The following is a 25,264-nucleotide window of genomic DNA, read 5'->3' as shown; positions in this document are numbered from 1 at the left end:
TGATAGCCTGGACCCTAGTCAATTCTCCCTGGAGACTGGACTGTATGGACTATTGCTACTTTAAAGCAGCAGGCCTTGTCAAGGTGGTAGAGGGATGACACTACAGCGTGTAGCAGCCTTCCCTATCCTTAAGACCCAGGATATGGCTTCAATATAAAGAATATAATAAGCTACATACTGAATAGTCTTGTTTTCTGGCAGAGAAATGCTGGCAGTCCTTTTCTAATGCATTCAACTTCACTACCAAGTACCTCAAATTCACTCCGCTCTTGAAACATCCTGCTCCAAAACCTTCAAGGGCCAACTAATATAATATTGTCCAAGTTCTTTGATTAGCATTTAAGGTCCTCCCCAGTGACCTTAGGCCTACTTTCCATTATTCTCTGACTCTGCTTTAGTCACAGATTTTTGCCTTTTCCCCACTCACTGTCCTCCATGCCAGAGCTACAATCCCATAGTCTACCTCTATTCCTCTGCCCACTGTTTCCTTTTTCTGGAATATTCTTTCAATTTATTTACATGCTAGTCATCCTTCAAAGCCCACTCATTCAAGCCCCTGTCCCAAGAAGCCTTCTTTGAAACCGCTCACTCACTATGATATCTACCTGGATTTCCATTCAAAGCACTTATCACAGACTGTTTTTGATACTTTTCTATACCTGTTCCTTTGACCTAATCAGATGATAAATTATTTCAGGGAAGGAACTGAGTCTAATTTCTGAGTCCTGTACAGGGCACAATATACATGTCCAGTATTTGCTGTGACTCTCAACTGTAGTTTGAAAAGTCAGAGATATTACCAATTTTCTCAGAAGTTTTAATATTTGTTTTAGACAAAATTCCACAAAGATCACACAGTATTTTTTTTTTTTTTTTTTTTTTTTTTTTTGCGGTACGCGGGCCTCTCACTGCTGTGGCCTCTCCCGTTGCGGAGCACAGGCTCCGGACACACAGGCTCAGCGGCCATGGCTCATGGGCCCAGCCGCTCCACGGCATGTGGGATCCTCCTGGACCGGGGCACGAACCCGTGTCCCCTGCATCGGCAGGTGGACTCTCAACCACTGCGCCACCAGGGAAACCCCACACAGTATTTTTTTAAGGATGTCAAAAAACAGATAGTGTAGCTTTAAGCTGAGCCTTAGCCCAAATCTGAGTTTAGAAGCCCATTTCTCTTATAGTGCATATGACCATGTGCCGACAGCTACTTGGAGCATGAGAAGTTACAGAGGCTCTCTAAAGAGGGGAAATTAGCAAAGCTGTCAGAGACTTCTTGTGCTGCCTTCCTATAAATTACAGGTGGATTAATTTAATACATGAGAACCCAAATAATTTTTTAAAGTCTTCTGCATCAATATTATACTTTGAAATAACACAAAGAAGAATGGAATAATATATGTTGTACATGTGTCACCAATGTCTTATGAAAATTTTAAGTTTAATCAGCTGTCACTGTTGTTTTCTTGTAACATGATACTGAATAAAGTACAGCAGAATAATCTTTAAAAAAAAACTTCTGCATCATCTGATACAGATAGGCATCATCACCATTTACCAAGATTTTGGTTTCTACATATGATCAGAAAGAGATCATTTCTTAAACAAATAGGGCAGGGTCTGCATCTTTCTGCACAATGCATGGCATAGGAATTTTTAAACTAATAGCTAACACTCTACATTTATTTCCCCATTAACCACCACTTTTTTTTTTTTGCGGTACGCGGGCCTCTCACTGTTGTGGCCTCTCCCGTTGTGGAGCACAGGCTCCAGACACGCAGGCTCAGCGGCCATGGCCCACGGGCCCAGCCGCTCTGCGGCATGTGGGATCCTCCCGGACTGGGGCACGAACCCGTGTCCCCTGCACCAGCAGGCGGACTCCCAACCACTGCGCCACCAGGGAAGCCCCACCACCACTACTTTTATCCCCACTTTACAAAGGAAGAAAGTGAAGCCCAAGGTCATGGCTAGTATGTGGCTAAGTTGGGACCAGCACTGGTCTGCCTGACCCCAAATCTCATTCTCTGGAAATTAGCAAATTAGCTAACATTAGTTTGATTCATATAAATCCTCTTCAGAAATGAACATGCTGTGGTCACTGCTGCAGTTAGCCTTTTTTTTTCCAGAATCAAGGGACTTCCGCTTTACTTTTTTTTAAATTAATTAATTAATTTATTTATTTATTTTTGGCTGCGTTGGATCTTGGTTGCTGTGCGCGGGCTTTCTCTAGCTGTGGCGAGCGGGGACTACTCTTCCTTGTGGTGCATGGGCTTCTCACTGAGGTGGCTTCTCTTTGTTTTGGAGCACAGGCTCTAGGCGCGCGGGCTTCAGTAGCTGTGGCACGCGGGCTCAGTAGTTGTGGCGCACGGGCTTAGTTGCTCTGTGGCATGTGGCATCTTCCCAGACCAGGGCTCAAACCCGCATGCCCTGCATTGGCAGGCGGATTCTTAACCACTGCCCCACCAGGGAAGCCCTTGCTTTACTTATGCATATGACTTTCATATTCAAATCTGTCAGGCTCTTTTCGCTTTAATTACTCTAAATGAGTTCCTGATCTTCCTACTTATCTTTTTTTCTTTTTTCCATTTTTTTTTTTTTGGCCGCACTGCCCGGCACGCAGGATCTTAGTTCCCTGACCAGGGATCTACCTGTGCCCCCTGAAATGGAAGCGTGGAGTCCTAACCACTGAACCGCCAAGGAATTGCCCCCTACTTATCTTTTTTAAGCCCTCCAGCTACTGCATCAGTTGTCACTTCTTTTTTTTTAATAAATTCATTTATTTTGTTTATTTATTTTATTTTTGGCTGCGTTGGGTCTTCGTTGCGGTGCGCGGGCTTCTCATTGCGGTGGCTTCTCTTGTTATGGAGCACGGACTCTAGCACGGGCTCAGTAGTTGTGGCTCGCGGGCTCTAGAGCACAGGCTCAGCAGTTATGGCACACGGGCTTAATTGCTCTGCGACATGTGGGATCTTCCCGGACCAGGGCTCGAACCCGTGTCCCCTGCACTGGCAAGCGAATTCTTAACCGCTGTGGCACCAGGGAAGCCCCTGTCACTTCTTCTTTTAACATTATTGAGGCCCTACTGAGCTCAAAGACAGCGTTCAAGGAGATACCTGCATGAACCAGACAAAATACGTGCCCTCAAGCAGCTGGAAGTACTCCACATGACTAAAGTAAAGGGTTTTTAATTTATCGTACTCAGCATGAATGTTTCCTACCAGTGTTTTAACTCAATTATGAGACAAAAGATTTTCAAAATCCTGAGCCTAAGACACTGAGCTTCTACCTGTGGGATAAAGCACTTGGCAGTCTGCCTCGTTTCGTGGTTATATCCAGAGATTCTAGTTTAGTTAGAGTCCCCACGGTAGCGCTTGATGCTCTGCACTAATTCGCCAGGTAGCTATCGATTGCTCTACGAACAAATTTGGGGCTCTGTCCCGGGAAGTTCACTGCCACAAGGGACCTCTGACACTTCTTTCCACCCCGATCTAGGTGGAGTCACCCGTACTTGCAATGAGTGGCTTCCTCCCACTACAGTGTAAGGGCCAAGCCGGAGGCCGACAGCGCACGTTCGTGGCGCCAGGGCTTGGGAGTGGCTCCAGCGCCCCACCGCCGCCGGCGCCCCCGAAGGCAGGAACGTGCTCCCTCCTCACCCGCAGCCCCCCAAGGACCTGCCGCGGTTGAACCCCCTGATCCGCGGCCCCGCCCGGCCGGCGCTCGGGACACCGCCTTCGCGGTGCTCGCTGCCGCCGCCGCGTCCCGAGAGGAAAAGGGCGAGAGTAATCTCAAGTACCACCGGGCCAAGGGCCAAGAATCCTCCAGCGTCCTCCGCGGAACCCCGGCCGCCGACCTCTCACCTCTGGCGCGATCCCTACGTCAGAGCCGGGGACGCGGAGTCACCGCCCGCGCACGTCGCCCCAGCCAATCCGGAGCTCGCTCCGGGCCGCCCCACCCACCGCGTACAGGCCCGCACTCACCCGCCGGCACGGACACCGGCGTACCAGCCACTGGCTTCTGATTGGCTGAGGCCGGCTGTGGGCGGGACCGGGAAAAGCCGGGCCGACTGCTGGTGCGCGAGGTGGGTCAGAAGCCGGTAGGAGCCTGCGACGTTGTGCAGTTGTCTGTAAGTGATGCATGCCGGGGTTTTGGGAGCGGGGGACGCCGGGCCGTGGGATGGGAAGAAGTGAGGCCGCGCTGGGCCTGGCTGAGAGCACCTTGGGAGGGTTGGGGATCGCAGGACTGGGAGTGGGGGCGATGCCTGGGTTGAAGGGGGCGAAGTCTGGTTGGCGGGGCTCAGGCCCCACCTCGCGGTGCAGGGGAGGCTGGTGAGGGCGTACGGAGCCTATGAGGGGATGCAGCAAAGGCTTGAGGAGCGAAGCCTCGCGGATGGAGCTGGGGAGGGACGGTGCTGGGGCCGACTTCGGGGAACTCGTAGAGCGGGGTGGGTGAGGAGGGATTGAGAGGGCGAGCGCTCCGGCCATGGAGTCCTGACAAGGTCACAAGAAGAGAGGGGAGGAAAGTTGAAGGGTTGAGAGGAGGGCGTAAAACCAAACGACCTTCCTGCCATCGGCTTCATCTTCTCCCCAGGCCGCTATTCCCTTCCACCTTTGGCGACCCCCTTCGGCCCTAGGAAGGTAAGAAGGACCCGGGCATGTATCAAGCATCTCTGACGTAATTTACATTTCTCCCGAAAAAGTAAACCTGCCAGATTAGAAATTACAAAACATAGCACGGGATTAGTATTGGGAGCAGCCGAAATGATTCGGCAGGTTTATTCGCCTCTTTTATTTAACCGGTGCGGGAAGCAGTTATTTCCCTCTTCGGGGTAATCCCTAAGGAAGGAATCTATGCTTTCGGAAGTACCCAGACCGGTTTGGATAAAAAGTTATGATGGATTGAAGCGGTACCAGGCCCCAGCATGATAATCGTATTTGAGTTTTGTATACCAGGGGTTCTCTTTCTTCCCTGTGCACCAGAATCTCGTGAAGGGGTCTTCTTAAGATACAGATTCCTTGGGCCCTGCCCCAGACCATCTGAATCAGAATCTTCGGGGTGGCGCCTTGCAGCCATTTTAAACAGGCTGACGGGTAACGGATGCAAAATCAAAATTTGAAACCATTGTCGTTAGATAGTAGTTCCAGTGACCAAAATGACGGGCTGTGAAGATCCTTAAATCTTTTACATCACGTGATGCTGAGCAGCTCCAGTTCCCTTATGCCTTTTCTAGGTTCCCATGCATTTGGAAAGGTCTTCAGTAGTATCTTACCAAGTTTACAGACTACTTCGTGTTTTCCAAACTGGCTTTGAGTATCTGGTTATAGGTGCCTCTTTTTGTACCTGTTCAACTTTCTGACAGAGATCTGGGTCAGCTGCTGCAGGTGGATGACAAAATGATAATAAAGGAAAATTCAGAAGTGGCACTAGGGAAAAAAAAATCTTCAAATCACACTTGAAATCATTAGATGAATTAAGTCACTGGGAAAGAAGGTTCCATTTAATTTTAGGCATGACTGACATTTTTTACAGTTCAAAGAAAGAGATGTGGGCTCCTGTTAAGGAGTGGATTTTAAATGTTTTTCAGATTAAATACATACCAGCATTATAAGACAGATGATTTGGCAATATATTGTCAATCAAAAGAACCCACAACTGTGTATCAGGAGAGCTGGGTTCTAATCCTACCCTGCCAGAGATGTATTCCTGTTGCTGAGCAGTTCATTTAACCCTTCATAACCTTTTTTTTTTTTTTTTTTTTTTTTTTTTTTTTTTTTTTTGCTTCTGTAAAATAAGCCTATTGGCATGGATTAATAATCTGGGTTTTTACTCTTTTTTGTGTGTGTGTGCGGTACACGGGCCTGTCACTGTTGTGGCCTCTCCCGTTGCGGAGCACAGGCTCCGGACGTGCAGGCCCAGTGGCCATGGCTCACGGGCCCAGCTGCTCCACGGCATGTGGGATCTTCCCGGACCGGGGCACGAACCTGTGTCCCCTGCATCGGCAGGCGGACTCTCAACCACTGCGCCACCAGGGAAGCCTTGGGTTTTTACTCTTAAGTTATATGATCTGTACTTACTGACCCTGATATTTTAAAAGTGAACCATTTTGTATTTAGGTGGCTATAAATCATGAATACTTGGGAAACTTCTAGGTGATCATTAGGAAGAGAATTATCAAAATCTTTTACTCAGGGAGTGTTGCAGATATATATTATGCTAGATATATAATTTGAACCATAGAGTAACAAATAACTTTGTGATATATTGGACTTCTAATATTCCCCTTTATTTTATCCTGAAATGTGCACACAAGGTGTTCTGGATCAGAGACAGATTATCATTAGTCACTTGAGACATAATGACCACATGGTTCCCTCACGCCCTGATTCTTTCCCCAGGGACTACTTTCTGAAAGCCAGATCTAATGTCCTGTCTGTACAAACTGCTGAAAGGTGATCCTCCTCCCCGCTGAAAGGAAGGAGAAGGGAACTTTTGCTCCATTGACCTGTTGGACAGTTAAAGTTATCCAGATGTGAGAGATTAAAGGAAAAACTACCAACTTTCTTGCTTTTAAAGACAATTCCCAAATGACTTCTTAGTTTAGGAATAATTAAGGCAGAGGAAGAAAACATGATTTTATATATGTAAAAGAAGGCGCTAGTTTTTAAAAGTGAATTGTGGTATATAATGGTTTTGTCTCTTGTGGTTGCAAGGATCCAAGACCTACTCAGGTTATCATGTGTTCTTTCATAGATACAATATAAGAATTAAAAGAAAAATAAGCACTTATGTACAAACAGCTTGACATTTTTATTACTGACTCTACAAATGTGTATAATTGTTAGTTTTCACTAAATATTCCTAATTACCTGAGAATAATTTTAATTGTTGAAAATATTACTTTAAAATTTATTCAACAAACATTTTGTGGTCTACTTTATGTAATAAGCATCATGCCAGGCTATGGTATAGACAAAAGCAGGACAGGTGTAACCTCCTGACTTCAAGGATTCTAGTGAGAAAAACAGTTAAACTTGCATTTATAAGAAAGAGTTATTATAGAGAAAGCATCGGGTCCTATGGGACTGCGTAACCAAAGCACTTATCATAAACTTGGAGAATCAGAGAAGAGTTTCCAGAGCAGGTCAGTTAAGGCAAAAAACCGAAAAATGGGAGGACTTAGCCCAGAAAGAGTATCTGAAGGAAATGAAAAGGGAAGAAACGTTTTAGGCAGAGGAAGTAGCTTGTGCAAAGGCTTGGAGGTTTAGAGAGCATCTCTAAGAAGTTTAATGTGATTAGAATATGGGGTTGGTGAGGGAGGTTGAAGGAGGAGTTGTGATAAAAACAAAAGTTTTTGAAACTTTTGCCTTTGGGAAGTTTAGATTGGTTATGAAGGAAACTAATAAATATACTGGCCTAAAATAAATACAGTATTTAATATTACCATCTATTACATTTATATAGTATCTTGTTGCTGGGGTTTTTTTTGTTTTGTATGGTTTTGTTTGCCACACAGCGTGGAGGATCTTAGTTCCCTGACGGGGGATTGAACTCATGCCCCCTGCAGTGGAAGTAGAGACTTAACCACTGGACCGCCAGGGAAGTCATCATTTATGTAGTATCTTGAAAGCCAGTCTCAAATATTTCTCTGAAACTTCCCAAACTTTTTTATCCAAAAGACATCACACTCTAAATTCTCATTTTCTCTGTTGGCAAAGTGATCACACTCTGGCATGTCTATTTTAAAGAATCTAATTTGTGAAACATTATTTCAGTGTTTACATTCTATCTCTTCACATATATAGTGAGCATCCTGAACCTTGAGCTTGTTGAACCTTGTATATAATAAAAGCTCAGAGAAAGTAAGGGTTTATTCAATTAGCAGGTAATGGAGCACAAAAAAGAAGAGAAAGTCTAGTCCTAATTTCTTCTATCTAGCTGTGTGATACTGTACAACTCATCTGGATTAAGGTTTTCTTCTCTGTCAGATGACAGAATTGGACTCTTTCCAATGAGGACGGGGGCTTGGAGGGACAATCTCACTTTTCAAACTAAGCACTAAGCCTCCCCTCTAGAGTTGGATTTTCTTTGAGGACCTTGACTATTACTAAACCCCTTGAATAGCAAAGTGTTGAATGAGAGCTATTATTACTGAAGGGAGTATGACGCACATGAAAAACCCAGAACCTAAGGTAGGACTATATGGGTAATGGCAGTTAACTTTTGAGTTTATTGTAATTGACGTCAATCAGAGACTTGTGCAGTTATATACTATGTTTGACTCCCTTTTTTATCTACGGGTAAAGTTTATAGTCTGTTCAGCTCAGTCAGAAGGAAGTATGTACATAGTTGCTGTGACTAAGGTGAAATTGAATTTGTTATTACTTTATTGTGATGAAATGCCTACTAGCGTCCTGTGTAAAAAAATTGACCAAAAAGGGAGAATGGAGCCTTGGTCCCTTTGTGATAGAAATGAATCTTTTTTTCTGCCCTCTAATTCATATAATCAGGCTTGTATCTTGCCTTTTTTGGTACCACTTAAAGGAATAATCTTATAAAAGAAGTATGCTTTTAACTGCAGAACCTCATGGAAATTCTGTTTCAGGAAGATTCTTCAATCACTATGTCAAGTGACACAGATGTTTCTCTTTCTTCATATGATGAAGATCAGGGATCTAAACTTATCCGAAAAGCTAGAGAGGCACCATTTGTCCCCATTGGTAAGTTTGACTTTGATGGTCTAATAAGCTATTGTAAGCTTTAACACAGTAGAAGTGTGGTAAACTTGTTTGGTTCATCAAGAATTTCCTGAAAGCATTTATTTTTGAATATTTTTTCATATCTTGAAATATGCTTAGATTGGTATGATGTAGCTCTCATTATAAAAATTCTTCTCTGTATTCAGACTTCTTGTTTTAGTGACTTATTTCAGTGAATGTGTTGGGACCCCAAGACTACCATCAGTCTCAATGATTTGCTGGAAGGACTCACAAGACTAAGAGTTGTTATACTCACAGTTGTGGTTTATTACAGTCTCTACTGTATTAACTGATTGCCTTTGGGGATGGAAGTAAGACAGAGAAGAGTTCCCCTGGCACTCTTAAAGGAATTTATTTACTGGCTTCACAAGCCCACATTTTAAAGATGATCTTAACTTTTTGGATCTGCTACTGTTTGCTTCCAATTGTGGATTTTTAGTTCTGAGGGGGAAAAATTAAAAATTCAATTTGTATGTTAGCCAGTTAATGGTCTCCTAAAGCATCCTTACAAAAAAAATAGAACGTTGATTGATGATACCCTGCCCCCATGCATCTGACATACTTGTGACTGTCTGTTTTACAGGAGTGGCAGGTTTTGCAGCAATCGTTGCATATGGATTATATAAATTGAAGAGCAGGGGCAATACTAAAATGTCTGTTCACCTGATCCACATGCGCGTGGCAGCCCAAGGCTTTGTTGTGGGAGCAATGACTCTTGGTAGGTTCCTACAGGACATTTCAAATTTGTGGTTCCCCATTAATGGATTTCTTTGTAAATAAAACAAGGTAGATACTTTTAGCTGACTTTGAAGCAGTTTGCAAATATCACTTATATTCATTTTCACATAAAAACTGAATTAATAAAAATAGTTCAAGTAGTGACATAGTTTTACTGTCTATGATATAATCTTACTAAGATTTTAAAGAAAGAAAAGATAGTACTGTCCATCACTGAGTTTATAATTTCGTTGAAGAGTCTAGATATGTAAATAGGGTTGGTAATAAGATCCATCATCTGGGAGAGACATGATTGCTGTTTTATTGAGTTTTTGAAGGTGGAAAAGATATTACATGCTTTTATAGGCTTTATAATTAATTGACTTTATCTGGTATTATATAGCAAGAGTAACTCCTTTTAAAGTTGCCAGATAAATATTGATATTTTAACAGTCTGAGCTAGTCATACTGGCCTTGAGATACTTGGGAAATTGTGTAAAAAGAATTTTAGAAATTTGAATTGTTTAAGAAAGCAAGAATGTAAGCAGCCTAGTGCCTTGTTCCCCTTGTAAATATTGTATGCTAGCAAGGGTGCTACTTTTAGCTACTTTATGAACTGTTTTTAATCCTTTAATACTGAAGAAAATATTTAAATGCTTAACTAGCATTCTTTTTCTTTAGGTATGGGCTATTCCATGTATAAAGAATTCTGGGCAAAACCTAAACCTTAGAAGAGGAGATGCTGTCTTGGTCTTGGTGGTGCTTGCTTTACTTAGACATCTCATATTGAGGTTATATGTTTATGTTGAAAATAAAATTCTGTGGGTCGGACAATAACATAGTAATTTGAATATTGGCTTCCTTTCTTGCAGGCTTGATTTGCCTAGTGACTAGTTCACTCGCTAGGTCATTCAGGGGAGTCGGATTAGCACAAAAACATGTCACTTTTAAATGCATTTGATAGTGGTACAGTGTCCACCTTCTTAAACTCTTCTGATAAAATTACTTGTAAAGAGGACAACATGCCAAACCTGAAAATGCTCCCAGTTGTTGCAGAATATCATATGCTTTTGATGTAATGTAGGAATCCTATTTACCCCAGTTAATTTAACTCTTTCTGACTGCCTTGTGGACTGAGTACTGTTTTTAAGGCCTGGTTGGCTCTTGAAGGACCTTTTCAGAACACTGCACGGAATAATTATAAACCTCCCAGCAACTATGTGTGTGTTTTTAAACCAAACCTAAAGAGCTGGTAACGGCTGCTTTGAAGTAGTATCTGTTTCAGAATCATAGTTGTAAAGATGAGAATAACTTAACTGTAGATCCCCGTTTAGCTGTTTTGTAATTGCAGAATTATAGTTTGCTGCTGTTATATTAGAATAATTTTTAAATGGCATTTTGAAATAGAAATGTGTATTTTAAGTGCTAATGCAAAGGTAAATGAAAAATACTTTTTAAATGTGTGCAGTCTGTTTATTTTCTCTGAAAGAATCATAAATGTTAAACTAAATAAATTGCCTGTAATGGAAGTGATTTATGAGCAAGCTGGTTTGGTCAGACACTATACAAACTTTGGTATACTACAGAATGCTTTGTTGTACTTGTGAAATTCTCTTGTCTAACCTGAATTTACATTCCATGGTGATAACATGGTAAATGTAGTGTTATTAAAGTAAGTGAACACATCAAATGTCTTGTATTTATTTCAATTTGGAAAAAACTATCATTCTTCAAAGTAGTACAAGTAGTTCCAAGAAAAGAGGGAGAACATTTTATGCCTTTTGTAGGAGCCATAGTTAAAGACCATTTAACAAACAGGAATAATAGCTAATGTTTATTGAGCACTTACTGTGTGCCACACACTGCTCTAAGCACTTTTCATGTATAATGTCATTTAAGTTTCCTAACAACCCTAAGAAGTAGGAGCTATGATCCTCATTTCATGGAGGAGGAGACTGAGGTATGAATAGTTTTAAGTAATTAACACAAGGTCACATAAGCTAGAGAAGGTTGTAGGTTTGGGACTGGAACCTGGGCAGTCAAGCAGTAGATGCCAACAGAGACTTGAAATGTTGGCCTTTGTGAAGTTAATGCTGAGTGGCAGCGGTTATCATAAATTAGTACTGTTAGACAAGAGGGTGCAGCATGGTCTCGGCTCACTGCTCCACTGACTATATAACCTGGACCAATCAAGGTTTTCTCAGTTTTCTGCTAGTTAGAAATGAGAGATTGGACTACGTAATTTCTATAGTCCTATCTAGTTTATAGATCATTACATGGGTCTATGGGAAATGTGCTTTAAAAATACAAGCTATTACTAGGAACTCTTCTCAGCCTCCAGTAGACATTATAGGAGTTGCTTGTAGGCAGTCCTAACAATTATTTCATGAAGGATAAGCCTTCTATAGAAGAACAAATTTGTGAACAAGTTTCAGAAACTTTCTAATGGATGAGTACATTATTGATTTTGTTAAGTAAATACTAATTTGAAAGAAATTGATCTAGACAAATGCCAGAGGATAGAAGAACAGGAGCAAAATGTTGAGACTGTAGTGAGCATGTTAAGTGATTAGGAGACAATAAGTAAGGGTGCTTGCCTGAAGAAGACAGTGGTAAATTAGGGTGGATGAAGAGGCTGGCATCGGATTATGGAAGTTCTTAAAAGTGGCTCAAGTGGATGTAACACTGCTTTTTATTGAGTCAGACCTGGGTTCATGGTTTTGCCACTTAGGAGCCGAGCAGCCATGGTTTCCTCATCTGTAAAGTGGGGACAATGTCAGTGGCCTAGGGTTGCTGGGAAGATAAAATGCAATGGTGAACATAAAAGGGCTTAGCATAGCACCTGATGCATTAGTAATCTGAATGGTTGCTGTTACCATTGTTACTGTTAGGCTTGGGAATGTGGCAGCACAGAAGGTGTGTGGGCCCTCCTCTCACAACTTACAGTTTAGCAGAGAAGGCTGGCGTTAGATCAGTGATTTCGAAGAGCATGATGAATACTAGGTACAGGATGCAGCAGACGAGGTACCTAACCCAGGGCTGGAGTCTGAGACGGTATCCCCAAGGAAGTGGTGTTGTAACTTAAGATGATTTTTCATCTTAAGTTAGAACATCACCTTAAGACACTGATGAAAGAAATTAAAGATGATACAAACAGATGGAGAGATATACCATGTTCTTGGATTAGAAGAATCAACATTGTGAAAATGACTATACCACCCAAAGCAATCTACAGATTCAATGCAATCCCTATCAAATTACCAATGGCAGTTTTTACAGAACTAGAACAAAAAGTCTTAAAATTTGTATGGAGACACAAAAGATCCCAAATAGCCAAAGCGGTCTCGAGGGAAAAAAATGGAACTGGACGAATCAGACTCCCTGACTTCAGACTATACTACAAAGCTACAGTAATCAAGACAATATGGTACTGGCACAGAAATAGAAATACAGATCAGTGGAACAGGATAGAAAGCCCAGAGACAAACCCACTCACCTATGGTCAACTAATCTATGACAAAGGAGGCAAGGATATACAATGGAGAAGACAGTCTCTTTAATAAGTGGTGCTGGGAAAGCTGGACAGCTACATGTAAAAGAATGAAATTAGAACACTCCCTAACATCATACACAAAAATAAACTCAAAATGGATTAGAGACTGAAATGTAAGACCAGACACTATAATACTCTTAGAGGAAAACATAGGAAGAACACTCTTTTTTTTTTTTTTTTTTTTTTTTTTTTTTGCAGTACGAGGGCCTCTCACTGTTGCGGCCTCTCCCGACGCTTAGGCTCAGCAGCCATGGCTCACGGGCCCAGCCGCTCCGCAGCACGTGGAATCCTCCGGGACCAGGGCATGAACCCCTGTCCCCTGTATCGGCAGGCGGACTCCCAACCACTGCGCCACCAGGGAAGCCCAGGAAGAACACTCTTGACATAAATCACAGCAAGATCTTTTTTGATCCACCTCCTAGAGTAATGGAAATAAAAACAAAAATAAATAAATGGGACCTAATGAAACTTAAAAGCTTTTGCACAGCAAAGAAAACTACTACCAAGACGAAAAGAGAACCCTCAGAATGGGAGAAAATATTTGCAAACGAATCAATGGACAAAGGATTAATCTCCAAAATATATAAACAGCTCATGCAGCTCAATATTAAAAAAACAAACAACCCAATCCAAAAGTGGGCAGAAGACCTAAATAGACATTTCTCCAAAGAAGACATACAGATGGCCAAGAAGCACAAGAAAAGCTGCTCAACATCACTAATTATTAGAGAAATGCAAATCAAAACTACAATGAGGTATCACCTCACACCAGTTAGAATGGGCATCATCAGAAAATCTACAAACAACAAATGCTGGAGAGGGTGTGGAGAAAAGGGAACCCTCTTGCACTGTTGGTGCGAATGTACATTGGTACAGCCACTATGGAGAACAGTATGGAGGTTCCTTAAAAAACTAAAAATAGAATTACCATATGATCCAGCAATCCCACTACGGGCATATACCCAGAGAAAACTATAATTCAAAAAGACACATGCACCCCAATGTTCATTGCAGCACTATTTACAATAGCCAGGACATGGAAGCAACCTAAATGCCCATCAACAGATGAATGGGTAAAGAAGATGTGGTACATATATACAATGGAATATTACTCAGCCATAAAAAGGAACGAAATTGGGTCATTTGTAGAGATGTGGATGGATCTAGAGGCTGTCATACAGAATGAAGTAAATCAGAAAGAGAAAAACAAATATCGTATATTAACGCATATATGTGGAACCTAGAAAAATGGTACAGATGAACCGGTTTGCAGAGTAGAAATTGAGACACAGATGTAGAGAACAAACGTATGGACACCAAGGGGGGAAAGTGGCGGGGGTTGGTGGTGGGATGAATTGGGAGATCGGGATTGACATGTATACACTAATATGTATAAAATGGATAACTAATAAGAACCTGCTGTATAAAAAAATAAAATAAAATTCAAAACTTAAAAAAAAATAAAAAGTAGGTTTTTGTATTTTTATATTCAGGATCCTGCTATTCCCGGAAAAAAAGTTATCAGCCTATTTCTAGTTAATGAGCAATAGTGACATCTGGTGGTGACAGCTGCAATTTGACTCCACACATAAATCCCCAAAGTACCCTCTGCTTCTGTACCACGGAGTCAGAACTTTGGAGCAGAGGACTGGTCATGCAGACCACGCCTCTTGCCTCACCGATGAGGAAACACTGCTCAGAGTTTCAGGAACTTGAAATTTAGGCTCTACCCCCATTAAATTTACAGCCCATCAAAACAAAGGCCAGAACAAAGCTGAATGAACATAAAGTATTTTAAAGTTCTCATGTGTCAAATAGTGGAACTGCCAATTATTTATATACTTAATCCTGTAGGAAAGCTCTTCAAATTGAACGGGAAATTGGAGAAAGGAAACCAAACATGCACCAACCATGACTTGATTGCCACTTTCTTAGTGAATGATTTACCTGCTATAAGTTCATGTAAGAGCCACTAATACTCATGCATCCTGGCTTTATTCTTAGATAAAGAGAGCTTACTTTCCCCTTAGTCACTGAAATGGGGCAAAATAATTTGTTTTTAGCAAGACAAAAGTTAGGAAATTTTCTCCTAAATTCAGAAGTGATAAATAGTTCCAGAGTGGAGGCCAGCATCCAGTTGGTCCCCGCAGAGGAACCCAGGAACAGGTCCTCTCTGTAGTATCCTGAGCTTCTTATAACAGTGGTGTTAGGTCTTTTTCCTGTCCCCAGTGTAACTCTGAAGTGTCACAGAGTGACTAAAAGTTTACAACGTGAGGTAGAAATGCCATCATCATACCTTTCGGCTAGAGCCCTATGACCTAAACTCAGCTTATCTGCAGCTATACTTACTGTCTTCCCTACTGGTGCTCCTTCTGAGATCACCCGTTCCTGTCAGGGATCTCCATCTCACACTGTCACACCCTGGGCTCAAACTCTGAAGTGTCTTTCCTTCCTTCTGTTCATTTATCACTATAAAGCCAGCCACCAAGTTCTGCCATTTTTCATAAGCAGAGTCCTTCATCACTCAGATTTGTTCTTTTCTTTTCCTTGTTGCCTAGGCCCTTCACCTCCTGTCCTGCCACTAGCTCCAGCAGAGCCACTGATGCAAAAGCCCTGTGCTCACCACTGCCCCTGACACCTCTGCTTGGACTCTAGTCCTTTCCTGAATGTTCCCCCTTCCTGACAATTCAGTGCACTCCTTAAAGACCCAACCCAATTCTACTTTTGGTAAACTCTGAACTCTCCCAGGCCATGGTGAACTTTACCTTTTTACAAATCTTGCTATATTTGAGTTTAAAACACAATGCGTGTTCCACTATGGTAACACTTTGTATAGTACTTTGCTGTATATAAAGTGCTTTAATACTCTTTAAATTCCCTCACAAAAAATGAAGTATGTATTATCCTGACTTTTTCCATGTGGAAAGCTGTAATTTACTCAACTTCACACAACTGAAAAGTGACAGAGCTGGGACCCAAATCCAGAACTTGAGACCCCTGGTCTCATGGAAAGACTGCATGATGGAACAGAAGGCAGGTACATAAAATAATGCCTGTCCAAGAAATACTTGTTCTTCCCTTCCCTTCATTTCCACCTTCCACTGCACACACATGCACACTTACTCCCCACTTAGGTCCCAAACCCAATACTTTTTTCCAATATACTGTAGCTGCTTTATCCTCAGGTTTTTTCATATATATAAATCCTCAGTCAGTATTAGTTTTGGTCTTTATATAAGAAGGAAGCTGAGTGGATGCAACTAGAGATTATCATACTAAGTAAAGTCAGAAAGAGAAAGACAAATACCATATGATATCACTTATATGTGGAATCTAAGATATGACACAAATGAACCTATGAAACAGAAACAGACTCACAGACATAGAGAACAGACTGGTGGTTGCCAAGGAGAAGGGGGCTGAGGGAGGGATAGAGTGGGAGGTTGGGGTCAGCAGATGTAAACCTTTGTATATAGAATGGATAAACAACAAGGTCATATTGTACAGCACAGAGAACTATATGCAATACCCTATGATAAACCATAATGGAAAAGAATATTTTAAAAAAAGAATGTATATATGTATAAATGAATCACTTTGCTGTACATCAGTAATTAAAAGAACATTGTAAATCAACTATACTTCAACTAAAAAAAAAAAAAGGAAGTTGCGGAGATTCCCACATAACCATGGTCTTACTGTGGAGGCAGTAATTAAAATTAAAAACGAGTAAGTACACAAGGCATTGGAGACCTAATCACCAGGGGAGAAACCAGTTACCACTGAGACAAGGTGACTTTCATCCAAGTGTTTTGAAAGACCATGATGTGAGCCAAGAGTGAAACTGAGAAATTTTGGGGGAAAATAGAAAATATATTACCAATCCATTATGCTTGGAGGAGACCCACGGTAGATCTCAGCCATCAGAGAGGTCCTTTGGAACTAAGGACTAATGAATCTTGGCAGAACACTGAGTCTTCTAATAAAGTCAACATATGATGAATGAGATCACCATATATACAAACACATCTTAGACAAAATTGCTCCATAGATAAAATAGGACTTGACTATAGCCAAAATGGTGTTAAGTTAAAAGGCACAGTGTGCGGGGAGCAGGGGAGTCTGAGAGGCTGGCAGCCAAAAAAGAAAGCCCAAATCCATGGGGATATGAAGAGGCAGAGCTGGCAGTGTGTATCCAGCACCTTTTAGCAAGAGGGAACTTGAACCTGGAGACCATGGACAATTTTTATCTATGGGCGCTTCTGACTGTGAAGTAGAATGTTTAATAAGGCTTAACCCTGGGTCAAAAATATTTCAACTCAGTTTGCTTCTGTTTGCTCTGAATCACTCACAATATCTTTCTGATGACTCTTTTGGCTTCATGGGTGTCTGATTCTGGGAAAGGAGGAGCTCTGGATATGGGTCACAATCCCCTAGTGTAAACTAGTGCCTTAGTGTTCTTGTTTACACATTAATCACTTAATACTATGGCTGGCATAAGTCTGGTCCCAAGAGACACTCCAGGTTTAATGACCAAATTAGATTTTGGACCTGCAAAGCTGAGGTCCATTAAGAGGAGAGCCCTGAAATGGGGAGAGCCAAATGGAGCCTTCGTTTTAAGCTGCAGCAAAGTTCACTTCCATTTTGAGGCAAAACAGCTAAGTCTGTATAATGCATGACAGCTGAAGAGCATTTCAGTTTACAAAGCACTTTCGTGACCTATTTGTTATCACAGGAATAAATTTACTATTGCTATTTTAAGAAGAAAGTTGGGATTTGTGACTTGACTAATGTGAGAGAGTTAAAGCCTAGGTATTCTTACTTCTGACAGACTTTAGTCAATTCAATTTTGCTTCTCATAGTAAGAGGAGAATCACTAACTGCTTATGTTATATTTACTTATTTGTGGGAGAGAGAATATTATTTCAGTGAAGGGAAATCCATTTGGTGATCTTATCCTCTTAAAAAAGATAAAGGTCCCAGTTTAAACTTGGAGCTACATTAAACTGTGGGAAGGACGTAATTTAGCGATTAGAAAAAAGAGCAGTTAGACCCAAACAAATATGCTCAACTGATTTAAAAATTTTTTTACTGTAAAACATACATAGCAATTTACTATTTTAAACATTTTTAAGTGTACAGTTCAGTGGCACTAAGTATATTTAAAATGCTATGCAGAGTCTGCCCTCGGGGCCTGGCGCTTGTCTGAGCCATGTGGATGACAGGCTCTTGGTGCTCCAGCCAGATGTCAGGGCTGTGCCTCTGAGGTGGGAGAGCGAATTTCAGGACATTGGTGCACCAGAGACCTCCCAGCTCCACATAATATCAAATGGCAAATATCTCCCAGAGATCTCTATCTCAACACCAACACCCAGCTTCACTCAATGACCAGCAAGCTACAGTGCTGGACACCCTATGCCAAACAACTAGAAACACAGGAACATAACCCCACCCATTAGCACAGAGGCTGCCTAAAATCATAATAAGGCCACAGATACTCAAAAACACGCCAGCAGACGCGGTCCTGCCCACCAGAAAGACAAGATCCAGCCTCATCCACCAGAACACAGGCACTAGTCCCCTCCACCAGGAAGTGTACAAAACCCAATGAACCAACCTTAGCCACTGGGGGCAGACACCAAAAACAACGGGAACTACAAACCTGCTGCCTGCGAAAAGCAGACCCCAAACACAGTAAGTTAAGCAAAATGAGAAGACAAAGAAACACACAGCAGATGAAGCAGCAAGGTAAAAACCCACCAGACCTAACAAATGAAGAGGAAATAGGCAGTCTACCTGAAAAAGAATTCAGAATAATGATAGTAAAGATGATCCAAAATCTTGGAAATAGAATGGAGAAAATACAAGAAACGTTTAACAAGGACCTAGAAGAACTAAACAGCAAACAAACAATCATGAACAACACAATAAATGAAATTAAAAATTCTCTAGAAGGGATCAATAGCAGAATAACTGAGGCAGAAGAACAGATAAGTGACCTGGAAGATAAAATAGTGCAAATAACTACTGCAGAGCAGATTAAAGAAAAAAGAATGAAAAGAATTGAGGACAGTCTCAGAGACCTCTGGGACAATATTAAGCACACCAACATTCGAATTATAGGGGTCCCAGAAGAAGAAGAGAAAAAGAAAGGGACTGAGAAAATATTTGAAGAGATTATAGTTGAAAACTTCCCTAATATGGGTAAGGAAATAGTTAATCAAGTCCAGGAAGCACAGAGAGTCCCACACAGGATAAATCCAAGGAGAAACATGCCAAGACACATATTAATCGAACTATCAAAAATTAAATACAAAGAAAAAATATTAAAAGCAGCAAGGGAGGGCTTCCTTGGTGGCGCAGTGGCTGAGAGTCCGCCTACCGATGCAGGGGACACGGGTTTGTGCCCCGGTCCGGGAAGATCCCACATGCCACGGAGCAGCTGGGCCTGTGAGCCATGGCCGCTGAGCCTGCGCGTCCAGAGCCTGTGCTCCGCAATGGGAGAGGCCGCAACAGTGAGAGGACCATGTACCGCAAAAAAAAAAAAAAAAAAAGCAGCAAGGGAAAACCAAAAAATAACATACAAGGGAATCCCCATAAGGTTAACAGCTGATCTTTCAGCAGAAACTCTGCAAGCCAGAAGGGAGTGGCAGGACATATTTCAAGTGATGAAAGGGAAAAACCTACAACCAAGATTACTCTATCCAGCAAGGATCTCATTCAGATTTGATAGAGAAATTAAAACCTTTACAGACAAGCAAAAGCTAAGAGAATTCAGCATAACCAAACCAGCCTTAAAACAAATGCTAAAGGAACTTCTCTAGGCAGGAAACACAAGAGAAGGAAAGACTTACAATAACAAACCCAAAACAATTAAGAAAATGGTAATAGGAACATACATATCGATAATTACCTTAAATGTAAATGGATTAAATTCTCCAAACAAAAGACATAGACTGGCTGAGTGGATACAAAAACAAAACCTGTATAAATGCTGTCTACAAGAGACCCAGTTCAGACTTAGGAACACATACAGACTGAAAGTGAGGGGATGGAAAAAGATATTCCATGCAAGTGGAAATCAAAAGGAAGCTGGAGTAGCAATTCTTATATCTGACAAAATAGACTTTAAAACAAAGACTAATACAAGAGACAAAGAAGGACACTACATAATGACCAAGGGATCAATCTAAGAAGTAGATACAACAATTGTAAATATTTATGCACCCAACATAGGAGCATCTCAATACATAAGGCAAATACTAACAGCAGTAAAAGGGGATATCGACAGTAACACAATCATAGTAGGGGACTTTAACACCGCACTTTCACCAATGGGCAGATCATGCAAAATGAAAATAAATAAGGAAACACAAGCTTTAAATGATGCATTAAACAAGATGGACTTAATTGATATTTATAGGACATTCCATCCAAAAACAACAGAATACACTTTCTTCTCAAGTGCTCATGGAACATTCTCCAGGATAGATCATATCTTGGGTCACAAGTCAAGCCTTGGTAAATTTAAGAAAATTGAAATTGTATCAAGTATCTTTTCTGACCACAACGCTATGAGACTAGATATCAGTTACAGGAAAAAATCTGTAAAAAATACAAACACATGGAGGCTAAACAATACACTACTTAATAACCAAGAGATCACTGAAGAAATCAAAGAGGAAATAAAAAAATACCTAGAAACAAATGACAATGAAAACACGACAACCCAAAACCTATGGGATGCAGCAAAAGCAGTTCTAAGATGGAAGTTTATAGCAATACTATCCTACCTTAAGAAACAATAAACATCTCAAATAAACAAACTAACCTTACACCTAAAGCAATTAGAGAAAGAAGAACAAAAAACCCCCAAACTTAGCAGAAGGAAAGAAATCATAAAGACCAGATCAGAAATAAATGAAAAAGAAATGAAGGAAATGATAGCAAAGATCAATAAAACTAAAAGCTGGTTCTTTGAGAAGATAAACAAAGTTGATAAACCATTAGCCAGACTCATCAAGAAAAAAAGGGAGAAGACTCAAATCAATAAAATTAGAAATGGAAAAGGGGAAGTAACAACTGATACTGCAGAAATACAAAGGATCATGAGAGATTACTACAAGCAACTCTATGCCAATAAAATGGACAACCTGGAAGAAATGGACAAATTCTTAAAAATGCACAACCTTCTGAGACTGAACCAGGAAGAAATAGAAAATATGAACAGACCAATCATAAGCACTGAAATTGAAACTGTGATTAAAAATCTTCCAACAAACAAAAGCCCAGGACCAGATGGCTTCACAGGCGAATTCTATCAAACATTTAGAGAAGAGATAACACCTATACTTCTCAAACTCTTCCAAAATATAGCAGAGGGAGGAACACTTCCAAACTCATTCTACGAGGCCACCATCACCCTGATACCAAAACCAGACAAAAATGTCACAAAAAAAGAAAACTAAAGAGCAATATCACTGATGAACATAGATGCAAAAATCCTCAACAAAATACTAGCAAACAGAATCCAACAGCACATTAAAAGGATCATACACCATGATCAAGTGGGGTTTATCCCAGGAATGCAAGGATTCTTCAATATACGCAAGTCAAACAATGTGATACACTATATTAACAAACTGAAGGAGAAAAACCATATGATCATCTCAATAGATGCAGAGAAAGCTTCTGACAAAATTCAGCACCCATTTATGATAAAAACCCTTCAGTAAGTAGGTATAGAGGGAACTTACCTCAACATAATAAAGGCCATATATGACAAACCCACAGCCAACATCGTCCTCAATGATGAAAAACTGAAACCACTTCCACTAAGATCAGGAACAAGACAAGGTTGCCCACTCTCACCACTCTTTTTCAACATAGTTTTCGAAGTTTTAGCCAGAGCAATCAGAGAAGAAAAGGAAATAAAAGGAATACAAATCAGAAAAGAAGAAGGAAAGCTGTCACTGTTTTCAGATGACATGATACTATACATAGAGAATCCTAAAGATGCTACCAGAAAATGACTAGAGCTAATCAATGAATTTGGTAAAGTAGCAGGATACAAAATTAATGCACAGAAATCTCTGGCATTCCTATACACTAATGATGAAAAATCGGAAAGTGAAATTAAGAAAACACTCCCATTTACCACTGCAACAAAAAGAATAAAATATCTAGGAATAAACCTACCTGAGGAGACAAAAGACCTGTATGCAGAAAATTATAAAACACGAATGAAAGAAATTAAAGATGATACAAATAGATGGAGAGATATACCATGTTCCTGGATTGGAAGAATCAACATTGTGAAAATGACTCTACTACCCAAAGCAATCTACAGGTTCAATGCAATCCCTATCAAACTACCACTGGCATTTTTCACAGAACTAGAACAAAAAATTTCACAATTTGTATGCAAACACAAAAGACCCCGAATAGCCAAAGCAATCTTGAGAAAGAAAAACGGAGCTGGAGGAATCAGGCTCCCTGACTTCAGATTATACTACAAAGCTACAGTAATCAAGACAATATGGTACTGGCACAAAAACAGAAAGATAGATCAATGGAACAGGATAGAAAGCCCAGAGATAAACCCACGCACATATGGTCATCTTATCTTTGACAAAGGAGGCAAGAATATACAATGGAGAAAAGACACCCTCTTCAGTAAGTGGTGCTGGGCAAACTGGACAGCTACATGTAAAAGAATGAAATTAGAACACTCCATAACACTATACACAAAAATAATCTCAAAATGGATTAAAGACCTAATTGTAAGGCCAGAAACTATCAAACTCTTAGAGGAAAACATAGGCAGAATGCTCCATGACATAAATCGCAGCAAGATCCTTTTTGACCCACCTCCTACAGAAATGGAAATAAAAACAAAAATAAACAAATGGGACCTAATGAAACTTAAAAGCTTTTGCACAGCAAAGGAAACCATAAATAAGATGAAAAGACAACCCTCAGAATGGGAGAAAATATTTGCAAGTGAAGCAACTGACAAAGGTTTAATCTCCAAAATTTACAAGCAGCTCATGCAGCTCTATATCCAAAAAACAAACAACCCAATGCAAAAATGGGCAGAAGACCTAAATAGACATTTCTCCAAAGAAGATATACAGATTGCCACAAACACATGAAAGGTTGCTCAACATCATTAATCATTAGAGAAATGCAAATCAAACTACAATGCGATATCATCTCACACCAGTCAGAATGGCCATCATCAAAAAATCTTCGAACAATAAATGCTGGAGAGGGTGTGGAGAAAAGGGAACCCTCATAACTGTTGGTGGGAATGTAAATTGATACAGCCACTATGGAGAACAGTATGGAGGTTCCTTAAAAAACTAAAAATAGGGCTTCCCTGGTGGCGCAGTGGTTGAGAGTCCACCTGCCAATGCAGGGAACATGGGTTTGTGCCCCGGTCTGGGAAGATCCCACATGCCGCAGAGCAGCTGGGCCCGTGAGCCATGGCCGCTGAGCCTGCGCGTCTGGAGCCTGTGCTCCGCAATGGGAGAGGCCATAACAGTGAGAGGCCTGCGTACCACACAAAAAAAAAAACCCCTAAAAATAGAACTACCATACAACCCAGCTATCCCACTACTGGGCATATACCCTGAGAAAACCATAATTCAAAAAGAGTCATGTACCACAATGTTCATTGCAGCTCTATTTACAATAGCCAGGACATGGAAGTAACCTAAGTGTCCATCGACAGATGAATGGATAAAGAAGATATGGCACATATATACAATGGAATATTACTCAGCCATAAAAAGAAACGAAATTGAGTTATTTGTAGTGAGGTGGATGGACCTAGAGTCTGTCATACAGAGTGAAGTAAGTCAGAAAGAGAAAAACAAATACTGTATGCTAACACATATATATGGAATCTAAAAAAAAATGGTTCCGAAGAACCTAGGGGCAGGACAGGAATAAAGATGCAGACATAGAGAATGGACTTGAGGACACGGGAGCGCGAAGGGTAAGCTGGGACGAAGTGAGAGAGTGGCATGGACATATATACACTGCCTAATGTAAAATGGATAGCTGGTGGGAAGCTGTTGCATAGCACAGGGAGATCAGCTCGGTGCTTTGTGATCAGCTAGAAGGGTCGGATAGGGAGGGTGGGAGGGAGGGAGACATAAGAGGGAAGAGATATGGGGATATATGTATATGTATAACTGATTCACTTTGTTATAAAGCAGAAACTAACACACCATTGTAAAGCAATTATACTCCAATAAAAACGTTATAAAATAATGCTATGCAACCATTACCATCGTCTGCCTCCAGAACCTTTTCATCATTCCAAACAGAAACTTCATAGTCTTTAATAATAACCACCCATTTCCCTCTTCCCCTGCTCCCTGGCAATCTCTATTCTAGGAACCTAATATAAGTGGAATCATACAATAGTTGTCCTTTTGTGTCTGGCTTATTTCACTTAGCATAATGTTTTCAAGGTTCATCCATGTTGTAGCGTGTATCAGTACTTCATTCCTTTTTATGGCTGAATAATATTCCATTGAATGGATAATAGCACATTTTGTTTATCCATTCATCTACAGATGGACATTTGGATTTTTTCCACCTTTTGGCTATTGTAAATAGTGCTACTATGGACACTGGTGTACAAGTATCTGTTTGCTTTCATATTTTGGGCATATATTCAGAAGTGAATTTCTGGATCGTACTCTATGTTTAAATTTTTGAGGAACTGCCAAACTTTTCTACAGTGGCTGCACCATTTTACACTCTTACCAGCAATGCATAAGGGTTCCAATTTTTCCACATCTTGGACAACACTTTTTATTTTCCATTTTTTAAATAACAGCCATCCTAATGGGTATGGAGTGGTATCCCACTGTGGCTTTGATTTGCATTTCCTTAATGGCTAGTAATGTTGAGCATCTTTACATGTGCTTATTACCTATATGTATATCTTCTTTGGAGGAATTTCTTCAAGTCCTTTGCCCACTTTTGAATTGGGTTGCTTTTTGTTTCTGTTTCTGAATTTACACAACTGATTTTTGACAAATGTTCAAAAGCAATTCAGTTGAAGAAGGATATCTTTCAATAAATACTGCTGAAGCAATTGGACAGCCATAGGTCAAAAAAAAAAAAAAAAAGAGGGGCTTCCCTGGTGGCGCAGTGGTTGAGAGTCCTCCTGCCGATGCAGGGGACGCGGGTTCGTGCCCCGGTCTGGGAGGATCCCACATGCCGCGGA

The 25,264-nt window shown here is 40.8% G+C and overlaps 1 protein-coding gene across 2 annotated transcripts; it reads left to right on the top strand.

Annotated features, from left to right (window-relative positions):
- Positions 1 to 4,044: 4,044 nt before the first annotated feature.
- Positions 4,045 to 11,154, top strand: HIGD1A (HIG1 hypoxia inducible domain family member 1A; the record flags this gene model as incomplete). 2 transcript variants are annotated; one of them, XM_079712853.1, is made up of 4 exons in its annotated part: positions 4,045 to 4,117; positions 8,594 to 8,708; positions 9,331 to 9,465; positions 10,146 to 11,154. In XM_079712853.1, 3 exons carry the CDS (start codon positions 8,612 to 8,614, stop codon positions 10,193 to 10,195), a joined length of 282 nt encoding a protein of 93 aa, XP_079568979.1. In that variant the 3' UTR covers positions 10,196 to 11,154. The 2 variants fall into 2 exon arrangements, with proteins under 2 accessions (XP_079568979.1, XP_079568978.1); XM_079712852.1 differs by lacking the exon at positions 4,045 to 4,117 and having other exon boundaries at positions 8,576 to 8,708.
- Between the last annotated feature and the right edge of the window lie 14,110 nt (positions 11,155 to 25,264).

This window comes from Hyperoodon ampullatus, assembly GCF_949752795.1.
Source record: "Hyperoodon ampullatus genome assembly, chromosome: 10".
Taxonomy (NCBI): domain Eukaryota; kingdom Metazoa; phylum Chordata; class Mammalia; order Artiodactyla; family Ziphiidae; genus Hyperoodon; species Hyperoodon ampullatus.
The sequence above is the reverse complement of the archived record's forward strand: the minus strand, read 5'-3'. Positions and strand labels throughout refer to the sequence as shown.